Consider the following 25,881-nt stretch of genomic DNA (forward strand, 5'->3'; position numbering starts at 1 on the left):
GAGGCAAGTGAGAGAGCGTAGTTCTGTTCCATTTCTTTCTGTTGGAGAAAGAGCTATCTGTTTGGGTCTTTCAGCTTTACAAAAGTACTTCATGTCCAAATACAAACTTGCTAATGTAACCATAGATATGCAAGGACAGTTAAGATTTTTGAAATATCTTCTTTCATGAAAGAAGTTATCATCCCCTGAAGAAGATGAAGGGAATTTAGCTGTTACAAGCACAAAAAGCTGCCAAGCCCCTGCGTTTGTCTTATTTTCATGGAAACCTTTCCTCTGACCCTGGACTCACCACCTGCCTTGTTCCCCTAAAAGCAGTTTTGGGAGCTGTTTCCCATCTTCTGATATTGATGTAACCTCAGAAAGAACTTTTTCTGACATATGGCATTGATAATTCTCATTTTCCCTTGTTTGAAGTTGCTTTTGAGTGCCATGCCCACTCTTACTTTTCTAGAAGTGTGAGGAGTAACATAGAGATTAATTTTCTAAGCAGAAGCTGTATACACAGGGAGGAAGAAAGAAAGGAAAAGAGCTGAAAGAAAAAGAAAAAATCTATTTCATATTTGTACGCAATAGTTGCCTCTTTCTTCCATTAAGCTAAAATTGAAAACATCAAAAATATGTCAGGTTTAGATATGTAACTGGATTTCCTTGGTGATGTGTTGGATTTATTTTATTTTATTTTCTAAGTTGGTTACCTTTGTCAATTACCAAAATAAACCTATTTTATGACATTTTTCTACCATAACTACATCCTGCTTATAAAAGAGAAAAAGGCTCAGTGGAAATTGTGATCGCTTTTCCCAGCTTGGAGTGGTTATTCTAACATCCCAAAATATTTCTTCAGCTGGTGTGCAGCATGAAAAGTGGTGGAGAGTCTGGTGAATAACAGTATTAAAAAGTCAATCCTGTTACGTCTGTTAATCAGCAGCTGGTGCTACAGTCTACTTCTGGTATAGAGTCTGAGTACATACTTTGAGCAGTGAGGTGTCTACCTTCAGGTTACAGCCATTTAATGGGGAAACATATTTCTTTCAATACACAGAAAGAAACTATCATCAACTTTAAGTGATGTGTAAAACAGCCCCTTGCTCAGAGTTAATAGGCAAAGGGACTAGGCCATGAAGAGCCTCATGAATGGGGAAAGGCATGGACTAGAGTAAAGTCATGTCTTCTCTGCAAATAGAAATGCATAGCAACTCCCATCTGCTCGTACCATGCTGTGGAAAGCAGGGTGGGAATGATGTGTGGGTGTTTCTAATCCCTGCTTGCACAGGTCAAAACAGAAATTTGTGATAGAAAAACTGCCTTGAGCTGGCAGACCAGCAGAGCATGTCTGCTAGTGCTCGATGTTCAAAGTCATGTCAGCAGGGCACACAATGTTCTGGTTCCTCCTCTGGAGGCGAATACTGAAATGGAATTCAGTGCTGACTAGTTCATTTTCCAGGAGATCCCTTGCCTTTGACATGTATGTGCCCAAAGAAGAAGAAAAAAAAAGATTGCATGTAAGCCAAAGACTATGAAGGCGACTGCCCCTCCACCCTGTAAAAAGTAACATATTTTTAGTTTACAGTTTACAGCATTTCTGAAGTAGTGCCAATGCAGAGAGATGCCTGGCTCTTCAAGTTCTGAATCAAAAGCCTTTGCTCTGTCTGGGCTTCCTGCTGACATTATCCAGTGTCTTGGAGTTCTCATTTGAACCGGATTTTGAGCTTTCCAAACACGTATTAACAGCTTGCAACTTCAAAACTTTGCCATTCCTGTGCCCTGGAGGAGTGGCAGAGTGAGTCTGAGGAGACCACAAGCTATCCTTCTAACTTAAGGCAAGAGATCAATGTATTATCTTACGGTCCTGCTGACGTCCTCAGTTGTTTCAGTCTCACCTTTCATGTGAGATAGAAATTTCTTAATCATTATTACCTGTGAAGGAGATGGAGAGGTCATGCTCTACATTGTAGATAGCTCAGACTTAAGCCTCCGGTTTTTGTATATACTGCTTCACCTCAGGCATATGGTTTGTCAGCTGGATATGAAGCTGTTTTATGTAATTTCAGAATAGCACCCATTGTACACTTCTTGGTCGGCTACTCCTTTGCTGTAGGCTCTTGAGCTTGTGCCATATTAAAGGCATAATCTCCATTTGGTAACTGCACTAGCTGCAAGTGAAACCTTTAGGTTAACCTCAGTTGCAGTTGAGAGTGCTGAAAACAACGGGGTTTTTTATTGAGATGGGTGTACCTTTCAGGGCCATGGAAGATACTTTTTTAAAAAGGTCTTCAACCTGACTTGCCAGAAATTACCAGAAAAGGAGCTAACTCTCACTGTTAGCTGAGGGTGGAGGAGATGTTCACTGAAGCTTATCCATGGTGTACCTTGTGAAATACAGGAAAAATTGGCATATCTTACAATGCTTGGCATAGTTTCTGGAACTTGTGTGAGTGTACCATGATGACTTACAAGTTTATATTAACAATGTCTTTTGGAAGTATCTTTTGTAGCGTACAGTAGTGGAATGTATTCATTGTTCCTCAGAGATCAGAACATTTTTGTTTCTATTTCAATATGCATGCTTATTACCTAACACAGCGAAATGGGAAATAAAGGAAATCAACTTTCTCTCACTCTACTTTTGTTCTGGTGCCAGAGTATAGGGTGATCTGCAGGATTAACTCTGAAGACATGCAGTGGTTTCTTCCTTTTCTTACTCTGGCATGCCTTAGGCTTAATGATCTTTTGAAAAAGCCTCTTGGCCCCTGGTGAGAAGGGAAGACAGAGACTCCTGGAGGGAGCTATTAATCCAGCAGATGACTCTGGTGCCTCCTCCGTAGGTTTCTGCAGTGGCTCCTGCTTGCACCTTTCCCATCCCCAGGAAGGCTGCTGGTTAATATGGCTTCTGTAGACCATGGAGATTAAAAATGAGAATAATCAGCATGAAATCCTTGGCTGCATTAGCCAGTATTCTGCATGAAATGAGTTGTGCTGGTTTCTGTCTTTCCAGCAGAAAAGCTTGGCTTGGTTCAGTCTAGAGCATGGAGGGGTCAATTTAAATAAACAAAGCAAACTAGTTAACTGGTAATAATTAACAGCACTCTTCAGATGAACACTTCAGATTCCAGACTATTAATCCATCAAATACCCGAGCGCTGCATTCATGGTGTGCTGCTGTGTGGTGTGTTAAAAAGCAGCAGGCTTTCAGATAGGCAGCACTGGCCTTGCCTGTCCCACCAAGTGAGAGGTGTGTACAAAGCTGTATGTAGACAAGAAATGTGACCTTGTACGTGCATTCCAGAGAACACAGTAGTGATTGATGCCGTTTCCCGGGAGATTTTCCTTGTATTTAAATTTGTTGATTCTTCACCCGCCCTCTCTCTGCTCCCTCTGTTCCTGTCTCTCCACTCCCTTTCTTTATTTATAACTTTATCTCTGTGGCCTTGCCCCCATCAGCTGGCAGGCAGGAGCAGCACCTCTAAAAGCTAGCCCAGCTGCCAGGGTGGATCGTGGGAGTGTGAGCTGCTGGGGGATGTTGCAGGGCCAGTGGTGGTCTCATCTCAGGTGCCTCTGAGCAGGACTGGGCTGATGGGCTTTCTTGGCTTGTGGCGTGGAAGAGAAAAGCGATTCCAGGCATATTTCCAGAAAACAAAGTGTAGCCACGTTCCTTCAAACTGTTGTTACAGGCATAAATAGATTTACTCCTGGAAGAAAAGCAAATAATTTTTTTTTCCTGAGTTTTTGGAACTAGGGAGTGAAATGGAAGAAACATGTTGAATTTTTACCCTGACAGCAACAATACCATGGTTTTTCCAGGGTGCATTAAAAATAGATGGATTTAAACCATAAGAGTAGATTTAAAAGAACTATTTGTTACTGGTAATATGCATTGAGGATTTAATCTCTTACATTTCTTTCATGGGTATGGATATTGATTTTACAAGCAAACATGATTTAATTAACAGGGAGCTCTCAATTCACTATGCTTTTGCTGAATTGTTTAAATTTTTTTCTAGTTTCTGAAATGTTTCAGGATTGGATTGTTTGGGGTTTTTTTCATTTTGCTGAAATTGCCAGTTTCATACTCTGCAATACATCTGCAAGTTGCTTACATTCAGAAGAAATTCTGAATTCCCTAGAAACTTTGAGCTGCTAAGAATTAAATAAATAAAAATCCCCCATTAATTTTGGATATGGAACTTTAAAGCTTTTCCCTTGGAAGGTTGAGAAAATAGTACAATTAAATATTCCCATTGAGCCCTCTTGTTGATTTATCTCTCTGACTGAAGGACAGAACTACCTCAATGGGAGGAGAATTGAGTACTTTGGCTGCAGAGCTGGGTTTGTTTCCCCGCTTCCCTGGATGGGCAGGTCTAAGGGACTGGGAGGTGCAACAGAGCACGCTGCCCTCACCCACTGGCCAGCACAGGTTGTTTTACTGTTGCTGCTCAGATTTGGGAGGTTTTAGGGGTTTCTTGCCTCAAGTAGCTCCCTCTGGGTCAAGCAGAGCCCACAAAAAACAAGCAGGGCTGGGGCACATCCTCCTGTGTGGCAGTGGTTAGAGGTGCAAAAGATATATTTTTATTCCAGGTTCCCCAAAGTTTTGCTCATTCTAGGAAGGCTACAACCCCTCCTCAATGCTCTGAGAAGCCCAAAACCAAAAAACATTTTTTTTTTTTAATTGTTTTATTTTGGTTTAAACTAGTTGTCAGATACTTCTAGTTCCTAACCTCAGGACCTGTTTGAGCATCAGTAACTGAATAAGTAGATTGTACAGAGGTAATGGCCAATCAAGACTTGAGCAAGAAAGAACTTGTGCATTTTTGAGTATTTCCCTTTGGGAGGGATGTTCAGCCAACACGTAGCGATTTTCCAGGATACAGTGCATATGACAGTGCCTCAAATTTCTGATATCTCCTTCTCAATTTAAAACGAGTGGCGAGAGCTGGATCCAGAGCTGGCTGAAGCACAAGTTCTGCATTTGGCTGTGTTAACACCAGGATTTCACTGTGAATGCTGGTGAAATCTTAGCAGGAGCATGAATCAGATTTTAAAACCTGGTGCTGACTTTAAAAAATGGTGACAAAATGTATTAAACTCTGAGCGTGATCCATTCATAAGCTTTGTACCTTACGCACTTCACTTTGAAACAGTATGCTTTTCTCCCAGATTTTTAAAAGTGATATCCTGTATCCATTAGGCTGACTATCAAGAGTTACCCTTGACTCATAGAAGAGCAGGAATCTTGTAAAGTGTCAGTAATGGGATGTCTCCATTGCATATTGCACTGTTGAGTGCAGATCCCCCTCAAAATAACAAAAAAAAACCTAAAGAAAATATACTTGTCGGAGGTTTTCTTAGAGAAGAAAGATGTATTAGATGTATTTGACATCCTGTCCTGGGTGTTTTCAGACAGGAAAGAGAAAATATCTGTAAGATGCAGCAGTTTCATTGAGCATCTCTTCAGATGTACTTAAGAAAGCAGAAACCAGGACAAACCAAAAAAGCCCAAGCAGAAGGCTTCTGCTACTGTTTTAAAAAGTTAAATTTTTGTTGTTGTTAAGAAAGTAATCTTAGTACAGTGCATTGAAAAGACACTAGATACTGATATAATTGCTTGTAAAGCTGTATGTATGAAATTTTGCAGGCAGCATTTTGCAATAGCGTGATATGGTAGAGTTCCGTGTGTGCTGAAATCTGTGATAATAAGAGATGTATGTTGCCACATCTTGAAACCATCTCCTCCACTTCCATGACACGGACTGACCACTTCCAAAGAGACAAAAAAATCCACATGCCTGGAAATACATTTTCTTTGTTTAAACACCTCTCTCTTTCATATCCCAGGAAAATAAAACACAAAGTGCTTGGAAAAGGCAGGCACATTGCCAGCTTTTTAAAGAGCTGTGAGAGAAAAGTTGCTAGGCTAGCTATAGGTTCAGAGACTTCCTGAACCAGCATGAGAGATATCAGTAACAGAAACATCTGGAAATATTTATTATTTGGTAGCTCATTTCATGTATGAATTATTCTTTCTTTAGATGGAGAGGGACTTGTATTAGATTATTTTCATCATTTGAGATTAAAAGGCACATACTGCAATTTGTGCTCTAGGTGTGAGGTTTTTCCAGGGCACCCATCATTGGTGTGGCCACAGCTGCCCTCTATGGCAGTGTCAACTCTGGCTCCAGGATGTGCTCAGGGTTCATGAGTGCTCAAGAGCAGATAAACACGCCTTTGGTCTGCATGTTATGCCCTGGCAGGAGCTGACACAAGTTATGTCCTGTCCCTGAATTATTACAAATGCTTGGGAAAAAAACCCCAACATTTGTGTGAGGGGTGGATCTGCACTGGGAAGTCCTCAGATTCTGGTCATAGTAGTTGTCTCTGAACCCCAGCTGATGGCTGGGGGACACAGGTTGGGTTGGAGCTTGGGACTGCCTCTGATGAGTGAGGCTTTGGGCTCTCTGGCAATTCTGTGGTGCCAGGGAGCATTACTGGTCCTCCCAGTTCTCCCTGGGGGACCACTGCGAAGTTAATGGACCTTTTCTCTGAGGAAGCCAAAAGTAGAGGCTGCTCTGGCTTCTTCAGGTCCCTTTAGGGCATCTTCCAGCAAGGACTCCCAGAGAGCCCATCGCTTCCCTTGCCATGGAGGTATGCCAGTGTTTTTGCTTTCACCACTCCTCAAAACAAAAAATAAGCAATTAGATGTCCTTGAAGCCAGGCAACACAAAGACAATGCCATGGTGGCATTAAATAACTTCTAGCCCTGTGATAACACCACGCTTCTGAAAAGCAATGCAGTGCTAAATAAGCTAGAGAGAGACATTAGTACTCTTCCTCCCTGTTTAGCATCTCACACATGAAGTATGAGTGTTCCCAGAAAAATTAGCTAAGAATTGTGGCGAGGAAGGGTTTTGTCAGCAAGTTTGTGCTGCTAGTTATTCTACACAGGAAGGAGACAGTTCATGTCCTTGTGATGCCAGCTTAATGGGACAGCTTTCTATAGCGTCATGAAATTCAGAAAGTGCCATTAGGGAAGAGGATGGACAAGTGGCAGGTCACTTGTGGCCTTCTCCTGCTCTAAACAACTTTTGGGATTGTCTCTTTTCACCTGTTTTACACATGTGTCGATAGAACATTTCCGGAGAAAAGATTGTTTTAAATTGCATCTGTAAATATTTACACACATCTGTTGCAGTGATACGTAACACTATTGCAAGCATTGGTATACTTCCTCTGCCTTTCCCTTTCTCTCTGCTCATTGTGCTGTATGTGGTCATCTAGTTCCTTATCATAAAGCCTCCTGACAGTGTGTACCACATTTTGCAAACAAACTCATTTCCTTGTTTTTTAGTATGTTTGTTCTTGGCTGTGCCTTACACCAACTACTATGAATGACTGAATTTTCCACTCAAAATGCTTTCATTGCAGCCATGTTCAAGCTTAGATGTGTTTCTAGCAGCAGTGTTTGACAGCCACAACTGAACACTAGGAGATCTCTGCATTCAACCCTCTCCCATCCACCCTGAACTCCTTCCCAAAGTAATCCTGATGAATGCAGGTATTATTCTGTGATGAAGAATAAGGAGGGGGAAATAAGGAACATCCAGGCTGTGGATCCATTACAGGGACCTTTTTTTTAATTCATTTTTGTCCTATTATGAATGTTATGTATACCCAGTTGCAGTAACATACAAAGCATCGATGTCAGTGGACAGTCACAGCGATGGACAATAAAACAGCCAGTAAGAACCCAGCAGATCTGAAGCTCATTTTGCTGGTTGGTTTGGCTCTTTATAGTTTGAGGCACAGCTCTGGTCAATCCCCAGGCTGCAAAGCCTACCTAGTAAAGACAAGCCACTGAAGGCATGGGCTTTTCCTGCAGCACAGAAATGGCCTCTCTGCCTTGCTACATTCATCCCTAATTTTGCTAGCCTGCCTTTGTTATGGCTGCTCCTCTGAGACTCTGCAGAAAAATGGTGAGAAGCTAGCAAGTAGCTTTAAATGAAGTCCAGCAAAGCCTAATTCGAATTTGCATCAGGGCTCCTCCTTTATGCACATCCCCTACACACTGCTGCTGTGTTGGAGCTCACTTCAATGTTGCCTCAATATTCCTTTCACTGTTAAAACATCTTTAAAAAAATGAGATCCGCCTCTGACTGGCTTCTTCAGTCTGTTGCTAAATAGTTAATGGGGTTTATTTTTTTCTGAAGAAAAAAAAAGCTGTGTATTTCATTTAGAGCAGCAGAAGTACTTCTTGGAAGCAATTACTGAAGGATTTTGCAAGCGATTTGCTTACAATGTACTAATTGCCTTTTTTTTTAACCTAAACATTCCTCAGTGGAGGGCCTTTTGCCTTAAAGGTCTCAGTTTATCTCATGCAGCTTCCAGTTTGCTTTAGGTGCAAGCCCACAAATATCTGTTAAAAAAACAACTGCAGGAATATTGCAAATTCATGTATCAGTGTGTCTGGCCCAAAATAATCTAATTTAAACTACTCTGGACAGTGCTGAATTATAACATCTGAATGATCCCGCAGGCAGTATTTTGAGTGTGTTCTGGAGGAGGAGTTTTCAGCATAGGTGCTTTAATTAGCCAGCATTGCAATAAAACATATTTCCAGTGTCTCCAGGTTTCAGCTCCTGGACATGTGCCGGTACCATTGAGTAATGCCAGTGGGCACAGCCTGGCTGCTTGATGCTGTAGGGTTTTTAACATGCAGCAATTAAGAAGCTGGCAGGAGGAACTTGGAGGTGTCTTACCTAATCACCACAGCCCTGTTTCACCCCTTTTGCTAGTCTGTCAGTTTGCTGCCCCTCTTTTTCTCTTTCTGAGGCCTGCTTTCTGTGCAGCTGCACCATTTGCAACTGTTTGTTTTTACTACTGCTTCTGGAAGTCAGTGGACTTTTACAATTTCTTTGGCAGCTGGCTCCCTGCTTATATGCTGTCCCCTTTCTTTAAGCAGACGTCCCAACCCTGCATGCTGTGCAGATGTGGCCGGTGGGCATAGTGTGCAGGATCAATCAGAGGGGATTAGATGGATCCGAGGGCCACCAGAGCATGTAGAATAAATTGGGCTTGCTTTTTGAATGCCACTGCTTTGTCATTTTCTGCATGCAGTCTTAGGCTTTCTAAGTGTGAACTAAATGCTTTTGCAGGTATCTTCTGCTTCTGGCAGCCACTGGTGTGACCTGCACTGTACATAGCTGATCTTCCACATCTGGTGGAACTGTTATTAGTGGCTATCTTAAAAAGCGAAGTACTGCCCTGCCGTACATAATAGTCATGTGAATTATCACTAGATCAGCTCGGTCTGCATCTTAGTGAATTTTTCAAGTTGTGTTTTGTATTTTGAAAACTTCTAGATGGTTTCGTTTTCAACTGCTAAAGATATTACATTGCATGGCATTTAAATCCCTTATCACTTAAGGACTGAAGTTCCTGGCAAGCAGAGAGTGCTCAAAGGGAAGCATTTTCAAGTTCCTGCCCTGCAGAAGCAGTGTGCTCACCAGCAGGTCCGTGGAGAGCACTTCCATGAGCACGGCCACAGGCTCTGCCCAGGCAGCAGCGTGCCTTCTCTGTGTTGCGAGGAGAGATGAGTTGGCTTCACCCTTAGGCCTGAAGACAGGTGACAGTAGAAAATAATTCTGGTGGTCTTTGGCAGTCTCATTAGAGAGGCCAGCAGTTCAGTGGGGACGGATATGGCTCTTTCATGCCCAGCAGAAGAAGACCCAGGACAAAGCCAAGACATGCTACAGAGAAAGCAGCAATGTTAACACCTCTTCCTTCCTTGTTTGGTAGATAGGGACTATCTACCTTTGTCTGGCACTTCTCATGAACACCCCTGAAAGAGATGCAGGTGACTGGGAATCAGCTCAGTTTGGGCGTACAAAGTACTTCAGTATTCTGCTGCAATACAGTTGCCCTTTCATGAGTAGGTGGGAGTAAATGAGCAGAATGAGAAGATTTAGTGCCTTTTTTCCTGTCTTTATCTCATTATTATTTTTCCGTTTAATCATAGCCAAAAATCTACAGCCTTTTTGGGGGATACTGGAACAAAGTGTGTGCCAGAGAGCAGAGTCACATCCTCAGAAACACGCAAATTGAGCAACCTTCAAAATAGTATGTTAGTGCTCTTTTTTTTGTGGTTGCAGAGGCTATTTATACAGAAATCTTCAAGCCACAGTGACTCAGGATGTGGCGCTAGAACAGTGCAAGCACTATTCTTGGACACTTCTAGATGCCATACTTTGCTTAGCAGGGGTTAAATTTAGAATAGTACAGTCTGTCGAAGGTAGAGCGCTGTTCCCAAATACTGAATGAAACATCAGGATCAATTCAGTATGCTGAATCAAATGCACGAAATACGGGGAAACTCAGTCATAGTGAGAGGACGCATCAGTCACCTAGCCCAGAAACAGTTTAATGGCTAACCCTGTAAGTGGATGAGACTGGGGTTCCCTTGTTTGTGGTGATGAGGGTGTCTAACGCATTCTGAATTTTTGCCTTGCTTTGTTTTTTGCCTGCTTGTCCTCACATAATGATATAAACCAGAACTGTGTGAAGCATCGCTCCCACAATAGCTGTGTTCCCAGGATTTTCCAGAACTGTCTACTAATGAGAGAAAGGGCTAGCTGAAGACACATCTTTTTCCTCAGTATAATACGTGGTTTGGCAACGTGATTCTTGAAGCTATGAGTTGAAATAAAGGCTAAATTTTGTCAGTGCTGTCTTCTGTGTTTGCCTGAGGACTTTAAATCAGTATAGATTCTGTAGTGGTAAATACAAAGGCAATCACAGAGAAGCAGCCACTGGAATTTAGGTATTTACTACCAGCAATGAAACATTTCCAGACTTGTTCACTGTCTTTCCCATTGTAAGTATGGGAAATACTGTCATTCCCACAGTAAAATTATATGCTGCAGGACAGTAAACACCCTTCTGACAGGGAAAAAAGTACCCAGTATAATACGTGTCGCAGTGCTTCTTTCTGCATGATTATGTTTTTAATGTATCCAGAGACTGGCATCATAGAAGTTGATAAAATACTAATCTTTCATTCTTCCTGACACCTAAGACATAAGTTACAGGGTGATGTCATCTTGTCTAGACAGGGAAAATTAGATATTCGCAGGGAATTCAGAGGCATCTGTGAGAATCAGGAGGCAGCTGCATCTTTTTAAACCATGTCTCATGTTCAGTGTGGAAATACAGACCCAAAGCTGTATTTTCTGCCAAGTTATCATCCTCATCTAGACAGATTTAAATGACTACATATAGAATTAAGTGCTAAAATTTGGAATTCACCCTTCCGATAAGCTGTGAGTATAATTTGGGTGGCTCTTCACTCTTGTGGCTTGTCTTGTGAAGTGCAATGCCACGTCTGTCTGCTATCACTCTGTTTTATCATTGCTATTTGTAGATGCCTCGCCGTGTAGACTCGCTATATCACTGATAGTCTGATAGCCTGACCAAGGACCGTATGGCCTTGACAGTGCTTGGGTGATGAGGTATAGAAGAGACTTACTATACTATACTTGTTTGTGTTCACTCTGTCCAAGGCTTCTTCTGCTTTAAGGCAGTATTTTCATTTGTTAATATTCAGATGAGGAATAGAAAGTCTTGCTGGGAAGGAGGCTATCCTAACATATCTAAAAAGACAGAGTGAAGATTTATTCTAGAGTGACATTCCTTTAACCAAGAGGGCTCTTCCCCTGTTGTACACTTCACTGTGGAGCTCATGCTCTTTGTTTTCCCAGAGGAGCACAACTGCCACGGTGGATTGTGCTTCTTAAAACTGTTTTATGTAACTGTCTTAATGCAGTTTGCTTGAGGGGTGTCTACCACAGCTTAACCAGCTAGCAGTTGACATAGACCTGGTATAGAATACAGTAATTTTAAATATCTCTATGTTGTAGTAACACTTTTTCCTATTCACAGTCTGCTACTAGCACAGGAGAAACAATTTTTTCTCCTCTAAGGAAGCAGATATAGTCTAACATTTTTCTTTGAGTATTATTAGTTTCATCTTGTGTAAGAATCAAAGCAGTCCTTTACATATTAAATTGCATTCACCCGTTCTTCATTTGGAAACTTGTGTTGCAACTGGAGCTTATCCAAGCATAATACCAGTAACACAATGTCTTTAACAACGAAAGAAAATACAATTAAACAATCTCTTGTACCAAAGTTGTTTGAAATCTGCTACACAAACCGTTTTGTTTGAGGGTAGTATTGTGACCGTCCCTGGGAAAGTACCAGAGTACCACATGGGGTATATGGATTTCCAAAGGAAAACTGGGCAAAACAGGTTTTTTCAACGTGAATGATTTTTCTATGATTGAAAACTGAAGGTACTGGAGAAGCAGTGACACACCCAAGTCCCAAGCATGCTAAATATACCCTGCAGAGGCGAGCAGAACAGAGTCTGGTTTGTGAGCCCTGCCTGCAGGGTGCCAGCTGCCCTGATCCTGCATCAGATGACCTCTTGCAGTGAGCCTTCACGTTTGGGTAGGCATGTTCACATTGCCACCAGACCTGATTGCCTGTTAGCTGCCAAACATCCAGGACCTGAAAGCCTCTCCCAGTCCCATAGGATAGGGTTCTCTTGCCACTCAGGAACAGGTCTGTCCCCCACCTCACACCCCAAGTCATGACCATGAGCAATCAGAACCTGTAAAAGGATGCTGGCTGAATTTGGACTAACGGATTCAAGTAGGTTGGTAGGTGTGGACTGAAAGGCAGTTTCTTGCTTCTAATTTTCCCCACACATCTGTTGCCTACTTTCCTTTGTCCTATGTCACCATGACCCGGGGAGACAAGTACCAGGAGCCTCAGGAGCGTCTTATCGGTTGAGCTATTCTGCTCCTTTTCCAGCCAAGCTACCACCAGTAATTTGGGACTGTTGTAGCATTCATGTCCATAACAGAGTATAAAGGCTCATCTAGAATGCCTGGAAGTTGAAAAAGACACCAAAATTTCTTCTGTGTGTCAGGTTTTTGGCAACAGCAGAACTCCACAGGGACTACTGTTTGTCTTTACCCCGAGATAAATAGTCAAGATTGCTTTGGCAACAGCCAGGCTTTTATTCAGAGATTAGCTTCACATATCTTTATGAATTTAGGAGTCAGTTGGAATCCTGACTATTGGCATTTAATGATTTCCTGGTTTTGTCTAAAATGCTTTTTATAGATAAAAGGCTCAGTTTCTTGTTTTGCGGGGGGTGGTGGGGGCAGCACTGTCTCTCTCCTAGTCACTACATTAGTGGCAAATTCCATTTTTTTTTAACAATGTTTTGATTTGGGGGATTCAAATGGATGCAGACAAACTACCACGGGCTCGAGCTTTTGCTTTTCTTTTTGGAAAGCAGTGTGCGCATGCTGTCTTTGCAAGGTGTTTTTTAAAACCACGACAAGCATATGTTGGAAACAAAGAGGTATTCGAACACCTTGGTTTGCAAGTGTCAGTTGAAAAACAATCCTGGTCTCCATTTGCATTAGCACTTCAGAGATGTCAGCCAAGGAATACTTGAAGACAGCTGGATCAGCAGGCCAGAGACCAGTGAACTCATTTTGCAGGGCTGCAAGAAGCAGGCAGAGAATGACACCAAGCAAGTGTTAACTTGAGGTAGAGTTTAACAAGCACCCATGAAATAAACAGGTCAGTTCTGATGGCTTGCGGCTGCCTCTTCAGTTTGTTCTGTTTCATTACCATTCCTCCCCAGACGTTTCTGTCTGTTGCTTTTTTAAAAGCTTCAAATACTACAGACATACACAAGGGCTTGGAGACCCACGCGGTTCCCGAAACATCCACAGCTGGTGCCAGGCTCTGTGCAAAGGCTACCCAGGGTCCAGGTGGGAAACCACCCAGCAGGTAGGACCTCCAAAAGGAAAGCCAGGAGGCTGTCAGCGTACCCTGCCTTCAGCACTTGGCAGCTAACACCCAGTGGCAGCGAGCACAAAGTGCTGCAGGGAGGGAGCTCATGAGGACTCCCATGGCTGCTTTTTATGAGGGAAACCTCCTTATCATTACTTCTGCATCTCTTTAAACCATGTCTCATCTTCAGTATGGAAATAACACTGCAAACTGAAGCAGGAAGAGAAGACCAAAGCCATCAGCCACCCTGAGAAGCAGGAAGGAGTGATGGCGGTAGATGTAGCCCCACCGACCACAGGCATTTTCTATCTGAGCATCTCCATGCTTGGAGACAGCAGCCATGTGGCTACAGCAGTAGTGCCAATGGTGTCGCTGGCTAACGGTTGTTTCAGCACCCTGTGCAACACTGTGGTGGGTCAGGTGTATCTTTAGTTGGCCCTACATGCAGGCGTAGATGCCAAAGTGTGTCTCATTTAAAAGGAGGGCTTTGACCTAAAGATGTCACCGAGGAATTTGTAGAAGTATTTAAATGATGAATTGTCAGGAGCAATGTGGTGATGCAAGCATTAGAAGGGAACAGGGGGCACCGAGGCCAGCCTGTAGCAAGTAACTCTGTATGCCGGCAGGGGTATCAGTTGTGGTCAAGACTGGATGTCTATTTAGCAACAGTTTTTTCCTTTTTTTATTCTTTCTGAAAAGAAAGAAGCTGGTGAGGATTAAAGGGATGAACAGACCTTTGTGGGCGAGGTTTGCTGCTCCTCCCTAGCTGGAGGAGGAGCAGCTCCTCCCCAGCTAGAGAGCACAGGCAGAGCCCCAAGAAAGCTTTCATGTTAAGTCATTAGCATGTTTTAAACCAGCTAAATGGTTCAAGAGGGAAGCAGTCAGGTTCCTCAGAGATGAGGCAATTTGTTGAAAAAGATAGCCATGCCTTAAACACCAAATAAATTCTCTGCGCGGGAGTTTAGAAGTGAAGTCAGATGTTTGAAGCATACACATACTGTACTCCTGCTGGGAAGGGAAAATATATTTTGGAACAAGACATGATTCCTGTATTCCTACATGATCCAGCTATTATTGCGTAAAGTCTAACCAAACTCAACAGCTCGAAATCCCAGAACAGGATTCAGGAAGAGTTTTGAGTGTACGTGTGCATATAGCTGTGAGAAGGTAGGAAATTGGGGAATGGATGCAGTACTAGCAGAAACAGTTTGTTTTAAAATCCCTTTGCAAACCATGGCTGCGGTAGACTGAAAAATCTGGCAAACCTGTCAACTTTTCATGTGGAGTTCAGATACTTGGAAAAGCTGAGGTCAGGATTTTATAACCTGCACATTTGGAGCTGTTTAGCTCATGGAAGGCAAGAACAAGGGTCCCCAGGGATGGGGCGCATTTAGTGTTGTGGAAGACAGGCTCATAGCTCCTGTCACCCGGCTCCTCTCTTATGCTCCCCTAGTTGTGTGTTTTCTCTTACCAGCTTCAGTCCTCTTTTTCCAAATCTTCTTATGAGAAGTACCTGTAAGATGCTGTTGCGTGAATATGAATGGACATCTTATTTAGCTTTGCTTTATTTCTCATTTCCTATTTTACACTGCTGGAGATATCCCCGCTTCCTTTCACACACAGTCCCACAAGAGAAATTTTTGGCTTGAAACCCAAAGAGGCCATTGTGTCGAAGTCTCCCAGATGCCTGTCAGAGAAGGCAGCATTTTGCACTCAGAACCTGCAGGAGTGTGCTATGACTCTCTCATTCAAAATTCATACAGCTTCCTTAAGTAAAGACATCTTAAGTAAATTAAGGGGGTTTGATAGCGCCCTTTTCAACAAGGCCATTCTTACTGGCATGCTGCATGCTGCTCCCCCCTGCCTCAGGTATTTTTCAAAGACTGTCTTTCACTGTCACCCTCCCCGAGCCTTTTGGAGCCTGTGGATGGAGAGGCAAGGCTCTCACATCTGAAGGTTCTGAAGAATTTTCCACGTTTAGCATGCGATTATTTTACATTTGTTAATCTGGTCCATATGTGGTAGTCATATTTTTTCACATAAAAATTCTATGGGTGAAAGCAAACCTTACCCCAATGTTGACTATTTCCAACAGAAACTACAAAAAACAGCAACAACTGTGTTTTCATCCACCAAGAACTATAAGCTATATTGTACCAATGTTGTGGCAAAATCTGGGGAAATTATGTCAGACCAGAATTAGAAGAATTACTCCTACACTCTGTATGTTTACAGTGTGATAAATGATCTTCATGGATCTTTTGCATATGTAATAATTCAGCATGCAGTTTAGATTTCATTCTCTAATATTTGTATCTGGGAAAAACAATACATAGCTATAAATAAGCACTATTTCATGCAGTACTTACCTCTAGTCATGATATGCACGAGATAATACACAATGTGATAAGGAGGATTATTGATACAGCTTGTAGATGTCTAGGGCACGAAGAAATGCAGTTGTGTTGCAGCTAATAAGCTTGCTCCACAGCTAGCTTAGCATGTGGCTTTCCCTGCTGAGGTTGGGATTGTATTGGGACATGGAAAATTCTTGGCTACGGTTTTGTTAAATAAAAAAAAATCACCTTTCCATAGCATTGCTTTCAGCCTGCAGAAAGTGCGGCAAAACTCTTCTCCTTGTTGATAACTGGCAGTGATGCTCAGTGTCCTTTCCTCTCTTGATCCCCGTTGTCTCAGTGGAAGAGGTGGTGTAGCCACCCATCACAAGTGTCACTCTGAGAACATGAGGGGCTTTGGAGAGGACAGCAGGTGGACAAAGGGAGCTGGGCAACAGTGGCAGAACATAGTGTCCCTGAAGTTCAGCTGGAGTGGGTCTTTTCTGTCTTTTATATGCTAGTGCCTTACTGTTTCTGTAGTCTTAACAAAACCGCAAACACGAGAGATCTTTTTCCTCCTTCTCTCTTTTCACTCCCTAAACCAGGCCCTTTCCATATTCTCCTCCGTACAGACTTCTCTGTATGAGGATTTTACAGGGTGAGCATGAGGCCATGCTAGAAATCAGTAAAGTCTAGGTCAGTACCCAAGATGGGTGGAAGAGGGCACACAAAAGGGACATGATATGGTTAGGCAGGAGAAAAGGGGTGTTTTAGAATAGGTGTTCACTGACAAGAGCTGCATCCCACCAGAGCCTCTGAGGGACAACTGTGTGTGACTTTGCAGGAGCAGAAGTGCTTATTTTACTTTGCTATTGTGAGTTAGAGGAAAATAATAGAAATTCATGGAATAAATGCAGACTTATGCTGTCAAAGGCAAAAGGCAACAACAACAAATAAAAAGTCCTTGCTTAGGAAATTCTTCATCTGCTAACCTGAGAAGTTTCATGAGTAACCATCCAACCTGGTATCCTCGTAATGAGTGACTAGTTTATCGGTGTTTATTCTCATGTAGCTTCTTTTCTGCTGCTGGTTTTTTGGAGTTGTTTTCTCTTTTGTTCTTCTAGTCACTTACTTTTGTGTGATTTATCATGGTTGGTTTCATATGCCTACTGCCTACAACAGTTTTCACTCCCTTGCAATCAAACCTGGCTGTGAGGCCATGGCATGCTTACCCCAGGAGTTCTCAAGCATCCAGCTTCTGTGGAAATACAATCCACACTGCTGCATCACATGAGGGTTCAGGACAGATGCAATGTAGTTATATCATAGTCATTGGAAAGCCCCCAGTGGACTTCGGCCACAACACAGCAAGACAGGCTATGCGCAAGGAGCTGGGGTTTCAGACCTGGGTGAGAGCTATCACACTGCAACAGAAAACAAGATTAGTGTCATGACTGCTTTACTGTAACTCAGGTTTCCTGCTGTAAAACATGCTTCTCAGTCTGTATGGACCCCTCCCTTCTTGTATCCTTAAATCTTTTTAAAAAATGCAGTGTCATTTGTCTGGTTCCTTCAGACTTTACTGTCTTGTAGCTGGGCATTCACCCCTCAGCCCGATAGGCATTTATTCTTCAAACAGCCCTCTCCTGCCAGACACACAGGGCAGACCTTGGCCATGCACCGCAGGGATGTTCTTCCTGCTGCGATTGAACAGTTTGGTCAGCTTCATGCAGTGCCAACATGTCTAAGGACTACCAGGGTTGGAGGCGTCGCCCCGAGGTGCTATCTATATGTCTAGCAACAGTGCTCTTCAGCCACCGAGGGGCATACCATCTGTGATTTTATTCATGCATGTCGAGCTCCCTAGTGCCATGGCATGACAATGACATATCCACGAAGATGAGCAGATGGATTCATTGCATGCAATAGATCTGCTTTGTATGTCATTTTAACCTGGGTTTAACCAAAGTCTGTAAAGTGTTAAGATGCACCTGGAAATTACTCACACTGTACTTCAGGCTCCTCTCAGTTCTGTTCCTAGGCAGAAAAATACATCAAGATTTTGGTGTATGCTTAAGGCTTTTCAGTATATGGCAGCAGGGAGCTTTTGGATCTCACTGTTTTATTAAATGTGATATTTTTAGATCTTCATTCTTGGTGAAATCAATGCACAACAGATTTCTGGAAAGGAAAGAATTTAACCTCACTTGTAGCTAAGCATCACTTTTCTTTGACAAGTACTCCAACTAAGGAGGAAAAAAAAAAAAAAAAAAGCCTTTTTTTCCTTCCAGGGAAGTAATTCCATGTTTAACAGATGATGTCTCTTAAATCTGAAGTAACAGGAGCCTGACATTTTTATGTTCCTTGCATTGTACCTAACTCAAACATGCCCTTACCGTAAGTGATGCTTTCCAGTATTTTCCAGGGTATGGACAGTTAAATAACAAGTGAGAAAACACAAGGCATTGTTTGTGTCAGCATTTGCAAGCACTTAACTTAATAAGCTGCAGGACCATGGTGGGAAGTTTTGCTAGGAAAATCCCAGGGGCTAAAGTAAAACAAAACCCACTAGACTGAATGGTGCTGGCTTCAATGGCTTTTACTTCCCAATAACAAATGAGCCGTCTGTTCAGTTGCTTGAAGCTAGCCCTGTTTGTACAGAGGTGCAGTCCTGGATGCTGTGTGCTCCTGTGCTGCCGTGTGCTCCTCTGCTGCCACTGCTGCTGCATAGAGGAAACAGGTTGAACAGTCAGCCTGTGGCTGGGAACAAGGGCAGCTGAAAGCCCATGTTACCGGAGCAGATCTGGAGCTTGGCACTGTGGGTTTCTTCTCCCCTCCACACCCTGGCTGCCAGCACATCACTGACCCAGCTCGAGGCCTGGCATGAGCAGCACAGTGACAACTTGCAGAATAATGACTTGCATTCTCTTCCAGAGCTGGGTGGAAAGGCAACCATTTGTGTTTATCTTTTGCTCAACCACAGTCCTCTTCTTGAGCGCAGCCACGTCAAGCCTCAGCGTATAGGTTATTGGGCGTATCTGTGATACTGAGGAGTCCAGAGAGGCTCAGAAACTCCACCCAAGACCAGTGGTCAGTGGTTGCATGTGGATTTTTGCCACAGACTTTGGGGCTTTCTCAGGGGCAAATGCCTACCTGCCTCACTGTACTGCTTCTTCTTGTTGCTGCTTTTAACATACCCCAAAATGATAGCAACAGAATGTTCTGTTTGGCATATTTAGTTTCTCAACAACAGATATGTAATGGGGGAAAAAAAAAATAAAAGAAAAATGTTGGAAAATTGGAAGCTTTCAATTGCAACTTGAAACAACACTATGAGAGCTTTCCCGTCAGCTCCATTGTTCCCACATTGGACTTCTCTACTACAGGCCTGGTGAGGATGCTGTCATCATGTTTTATCCTTGACTGTAGATCCCATGACTTGCAGTGTTCCTGTCTCTGACATTGTTCTCCCAAGGCAGCCTGTAATGAAGAAATTACATGCTCAAGCTGGAGCAAAGTCCACCGCTGCCTCTCTAGCTAGGAGGTTGAACACAACATGCTCAGTTCCAGCAGTGAGTAGTTGAATTTGAAAGGTTGGCTTGGTTTCTGCAGAAAACAGGTCAGCAGAGCTGTTCTGTGCAGAAGACAGCCTCTCTATCAATCAGTGTGGACAATTCTGCAAATAGAGAGATGCAGTTTTCTACTCCTTGGGAACAGCTACAATGAAGGGACAAAAGATCATGGTCCTTTGCGTGGGTTTCAAGTACTCTTTTCTAGGACTGTTGTAATCTCAAAGAGCAGTAGACAAAAGCTGCGAAGTAGATTCATGTGTTTGATGCCACCTTGGCGTGGGAGAGTTTCATCCCTGTGCGGTAAAATTGCTGCCAGCCCCTGACGAAGTCATTTGGCCAAAGCCCTCAGTGCTTTGTACTGGCAGCTGGCACTTAGCCTCCCATCTTCTTCTCTTTTGCAAGCTTTGTTGGTCTGCAAAGCGGTAGGCATTGAGTGGCACTGTGGCACCACTAGTTGCAAGCAAGCTCAGTTTAGGAATGCTTTTTGGTACATAGAAAGCATGTGTGTGGTTGCCTGGTTGGTAACCAGTGTCTGTAGCCTGGCACATCCTGAGTGTTTGCAAAGCCCTTCAGAAAACAATCTTCTGTTTGATCTAGGTGGGTTTGATATCCAAATAGAAAGGTGTCTGCACAGCTTACAGCTGCCACTGCTCAAGCTGGAACCTTATTGGCAGGCACAGCAAAAAGTCTGCATGCTGCGGAGACTGACTGCAGTGAGCTGCTAGATCTTCAGAGAGCATCACCACAGAAAAAACAGAGGCAGTATGTTAACAAATAAATACCACAGTGACAGGAAAACCTATTTGAAAACAGTCCTTACTGGGTAGTGCTGGGAAGCCCTTATTGCTGCTGCCTGTGCTAAGCCTGACCACTGATGACAAGACCTTGATTTCCACCTCAGTCAAGCATGTCAGCCTGGAAAATCTCAGGAGCCCTATCTTCACTCTGACACAGTTTGGTGTAAGAGCTTTCCCAGTATGTTTAAAACCTCTTTAACCTTTCAAGGAACTAGCATCCTTTAACTCAGTACTCCCAGTAAAGTGCAAGGCATTCGATTTCATTTCTGCATTGAACGCTGAATTTTGTTCTGGGCTTTATTCCCCTCAGAGCTTTGCAAAGCAGAGAAAGGAGGGGGAAGCATTTTAATCAGGGTAAGGCTCTTTGGCATTTACGCTATTGAAGCCTGAGGAGCCTCTGAATTTCTATTGAATAGAGCCTAAGAAAAGAAGTGTATCTGTTGAAGGACGGCATTTCGGTGCAAGAAGGATGCGTGTTTAGGACTTTCCATTACATAATGGGGCTGAAATGGATTAACAAGACCCAGGCTTTCTTTTTCTTGAGAATTGCTGCCTGCACCACTCTTTTTCTATTACTGATGCTTCAGTCACAGCACTCATAGAAAGGTTTTCTTTGTTGTTATTAGTTTGAGAAGTAAATTGCAGCATTGTTTCTCCTGATCAAGAGATTGATTAGTCAGAGGTCTGTAGCTGAAGGGAAAAAATGTTCCTCATTATCAACTTTAAATGCAAATGCATTTGCCAAGCAGTGTTTCAGATGGTAAGTGTCAGGAGCAGGGGAATGCCTTGCTCTTTTGATGTGCTGCCCATAACCATTTACAGATCTTTGAAAGGCGTCCCTCTCATCAGGTCAGTGAAGAAATAGTGTGGGAACAATACTCTTGAAAGAAAAAATTAATCATTGCCACTTCCAGTTAGATGGTTCTCATACTGTTTTCTTATAGTGTTGGTGCGTTAGTATATTTAGGGGTTTTGTTGTGTTTTGTCCACTCTTTCTCTTCCTAGGTGCTTTCATTATCTGCTGGACCCCAGGGTTAGTCTTGCTGCTCCTTGATGTTTGCTGTCCGCAGTGCAATGTCCTGGCCTATGAAAAATTCTTCCTGCTCCTGGCAGAGTTCAACTCCGCCATGAACCCCATCATCTACTCCTACCGGGACAAGGAGATGAGCGCAACCTTCAAGCAGATCCTCTGCTGCCAGCGCAGTGAGAATGCCAATGCCCCCACGGAAGGCTCAGACCGCTCAGCGTCCTCGCTCAACCACACCATCTTGGCAGGCGTCCACAGCAACGACCACTCAGTGGTGTAAAACCACAGGCAGCCACATGGCCGATGAAGAGCAGCGGGGGATGATGTGGAGCGGGGTGAATGCACGGCCCAGGGCAAGGTAACCCACTCACAAGGTTTTCTCAAACACTAATGGACTACAAGTACTTCTCTTCCCAGGAGCGCAACGCACCGGCACAGTCTGCCCTATCTTCAGGACTGGCCGTGCTGCAAGGCTTTTGATTTCCACTTTCAAAATACAGAAGGCAGATGCCTTGTGGCGGAGGTCATCGATAGCCCATGGAAAGCCTCGCTGAGACTTTGTCGGACTTTGCTGCATCTTGGTGCCAGTCTGAATCAACCCTGCTTAATTAAGCTTGTACCTGCTTCACTGCATTTACGTGTAGCCACTTAGTCTTTTTAAAAAGGGAGTAAAGGGGATTAAAGTATGCCTATCGTTTAATAGACATGTAATATTTATCACCATCAGCATGCTTGTGATGAAAATTTTCTGTGCAGGGAGTAAAACTGTGCGCTAGTCTTTGCATCGTTAGCCACACTGCCACAGCTACAGTGAAAACAGAAGTAATTTTTCTAGTACAGGCAACAGGAAGATGATGGAAACTGACTCTTCTTATCTTTATTACTGGTGTTAGAAAGCATGCATGTTCTGTGTGTATGCAGATTGTGTTAATTACAAAAAAAAAAAAAAAGAAAATTCATTGTAAAGTCTGCAAGTAGAAAAGTATAGACTGTATTGCAGTTGTTTGTTTAGATTATGCAATAAACAGTACTCTAGTCACAAGGTATTTAATGTTCTTCTTTGAAGTGTGGTATGGAACATGTAACATGTAAGGGGTCCCAAGTTTTTCATGGTCAAGTTCTTAAAGTAGGACACATCCCGAAGGCTCTTAAAGGGCTGCAGTCAGGTTGGAAGAGTTTTTAAAAAAGTTTTTATGGCCTTGGAACGCTTTTCTTGTTCATGGCGGAAAGCAAAGGGGTTTTTTGATGTATACAATTATATTTTGTATTTTGTAAAGTGGAGACAACATAGGTAGTCATCTCTTGCAAATGACTGGACCGTGCTACATGTAATAGCTGCATATGGATATTGTTAAGAATAGGTGAGCTAACAGATGCATTTTTTCATATATGCATGTTTTGAAGAGAAATGCCACTTATGTGAATCTTGGTTATCAAGAATCAGTGACATTAATCACACAGGGGTAAATATGGGGAAGGATGGGATCTTGATAATGAAAAACTTGGCACCTTTCTCTACGAAACTGTGTTCTCCTAACAATATAAAATATATCAACAGTAAATTCCTGGGGCCATTTTCATCATTGTAATTTGCCTCTATAACAAAAAAAAAACCAAAACACAAACAAAAAAAAGAAAACAAAAAAAAAGAAAAAAACACAAAAAAAGAAAGAAACCACAAAAAACACAAAAAAAGAAAAAAAAACTAAAAGCACACAAAAAAGAAAAAAAACAAAAACCACCAAAAAAACCCCCACAAAACCCACAAAAAACCTAAGCTAAAACTAAAAAATAAAAAACAAAAAAACAAAAAACCACAAAACCCAAAACAAGCAAACAAAAAAACCTCACACAAAAAAACCTACAAAACCAAAAAAAAAGCACAAAAAGTTATCAGAGGTATATCCGTCAATGTACTGTACTGGAATGTGACACAAGGGACAATATTCTGCCGTTTGAGCAGGGAAAAAACGGAGGGGAGAGTATAAGCCCAGAAAAAAGCAGAATTTTTAGCATCTCTTGCTTGGAAGATATACTTGGATTTCATGCTTCCAAGCATAAAATTGCCTGGAAAAGGCAGTTCCTTGCTGAGGAAGAGAAAAGCAGCGAGTGAGCAAAACCTATCTCTGCTGAATAACGTGAGAGTTTTGCCACTGTTAGTAAAACTGAAATTCACCTGTACTGTCAAGCCAAATTTGTGTGGACACTGTGGAAAATCGAGTGGACAGAGAGGATAAATGCAACATTATCTGTCAGTTGACCAAGATATTGAATGTTGAATATTGAATACACTTGCTTTGTACAAAACAGCACTTTTTTCTGACTGCGTTTTAGAGCAAGTGAATGTAAACGTTGATTTGGTTTTTATCCACATGACCATACTGAGAAATAGAAGAACAGGCTGTATGAACTTTTTCGTCTAAAAGCATCTCTTTGCTAAGCCACTCATAAATTATTCTTAGTGCCTCTGTGATGTTTCATCTAGTGCCAGTAAGCAGAAGAGAGGGTGAGAGTGCCTCCAAAGAGAGGGGACATCCTACTGAAAAACAATTTCCTTTTCTCAAGAACGCTTGGGGTGCTTTCTTCCCTGGATCCAGGGAGAGCACTTTTTCCTGTCCCCATCTTCTCCACAAAAGAAGGATATTGTAGACACTTGATTTTTTAGGGGGTTTGCCCTTTCCAAGTGTCCATTTTACTGCTGTTTGCATGCTCTTTATTGAATCTTTCCTGGATGGCATGGGAGGATGATGTTAAGAAATAGCAGCAAATCATTCACCCTAGTTCACCATGTTGAAAGTGTGGTGGTTTTGGAGAAGCAATGGGGGAATAATCTTAATGCATGGGTGTGATTGTTCATGACAGGGGATTGGGTCCAGAGGCCCCTTGTGCAGACGATGCCCAGGGAGGGCAGGCTTTTCTTATTGTAATTATGACAGGAGGCAGTTGCTGCCTAGGTACATCGATCAGTCCTACTTCAAGGAGGCACTCAACAGTTCAAGAAGCTGGACATTTTGAATGTTAACAAAATGTTAACATTCAGTTAACAGCAGTTAAATTTCAGTCATCGAGTGGATTAACCCAGGAGCACTTCTGGCAGCAGGTGGCTTTTCTTTTGAAAGATGAAGCGCAATTCCTTAGGTCAAAGGCAACAGGATGCAAACGTTGCTTATACAATTCCACTAGAGGAACTCACTGAGCATGTGGTTGCTGTTTAAAAATCTAATTAATGCTGTGTTTTGTTGTCATGATCTCCCTATATCCTTGAGAAATCTGATCTGTGGATTGTGTTACTTTGCAAGCTAATGAAATTAAAGCTGCTGTGAGCAAAGAGAATAAAAACCAGAGCTTGGAATGGAAGGATTCATTGGCTGTCTTCTTTAGAGTGGTTCCCATGCCACTTGGTTTCATCTCAGATTTTTCCTAACTTTTGCCTCTCTTCATTGTGCAGTTGTAGAACTCACTTCTGCAATGTGAAAACATGGTGCAAAGTACTTAGGGAAAAAAAATTGGTCCACTTATTTTTACTTATCTCAAATCCTTCAAAAGGTTTTAGAAGAGTTCTTAAAATACCAACAATCCTCCCACAGTCATTAAAATTCTTCTGTTGCTGGCTGCCTCTGGTCTAAGTAAATGCTCTCGAAGTTCAAAAGTAATGGTATTTGTTTCAGCAATTGTAGTGGTAGGAAGTTGTGTATTAAAAAGGAATATGCTTAATGAAATCATTTGCAGGTCAAAGAAAATTTGGTTTTCCTACTTCGTTTTCCCAGTGGCAGCACAAGTCTGAAAACTAATTGAAAAGATGGCACAAGGAGAAAGGGCAGACCAATTAAGAGTTTTTTCACTGATTCCATGCTCAGGCATGACCCCATCCCCATAGCACCTGTAATTCCTTTGGGTCCCTTCTGACTGTGAGATGGGAGGGAGCTGGCAGAGGCCAGCCTTAGCAGACTGGCGCTTTTCCACCGGCTGCAGAAGTAACATAACCTGAATACAGGCTTTTCCTTTCTGGTCCTCTTAAGGGTTTTCCTGTTGAGCAATTTACAATTGCAAGTCCTTTCCAATCAGTTCCTGCCATTAGCAATCAGTCTGCGCTATACACAACGTCTGTATGGAGGGGCTTTGTAACTGCAATCTCATTTGTCCAACCAAATTGCCCAGGCTTCACCATTTGGTTGGAAAGGTCACTTCCAATAGGCAGATACCTTAAAGACTGTTAACTCTAACACCTGTCCAGCCATAACTCCTCAAGAAAAAGTGCCCTTTTCTTTCCTCCTGTTTTCTTCTTT

At 42.6% G+C, this 25,881-nt stretch overlaps 1 protein-coding gene across 9 annotated transcripts in view; it reads left to right on the forward strand.

Annotated features, from left to right (window-relative positions):
* The window catches only part of LPAR1 (lysophosphatidic acid receptor 1), a 72,447-nt gene extending 47,495 nt beyond the window's left edge, over window positions 1-24,952 (forward strand). For 8 of the 9 annotated variants that reach the window (XM_030471179.1, XM_030471184.1, XM_030471178.1 and 5 more), the window contains exon 5: window positions 21,574-23,157. In XM_030471179.1, the coding sequence (XP_030327039.1) occupies window positions 21,574-21,875 (302 nt within the window). In that variant the 3' untranslated portion in view covers window positions 21,876-23,157. Of the gene's footprint in view, window positions 1-21,573 lie in introns of all 9 variants that reach the window. The other variant, XM_030471177.1, reaches the window with a different exon arrangement.
* The last annotated feature ends 929 nt before the right edge of the window (window positions 24,953-25,881 follow it).

The sequence above is a fragment of the Strigops habroptila genome, chromosome Z, assembly GCF_004027225.2.
Source record: "Strigops habroptila isolate Jane chromosome Z, bStrHab1.2.pri, whole genome shotgun sequence".
Taxonomy (NCBI): Eukaryota; Metazoa; Chordata; class Aves; order Psittaciformes; family Psittacidae; genus Strigops; species Strigops habroptila.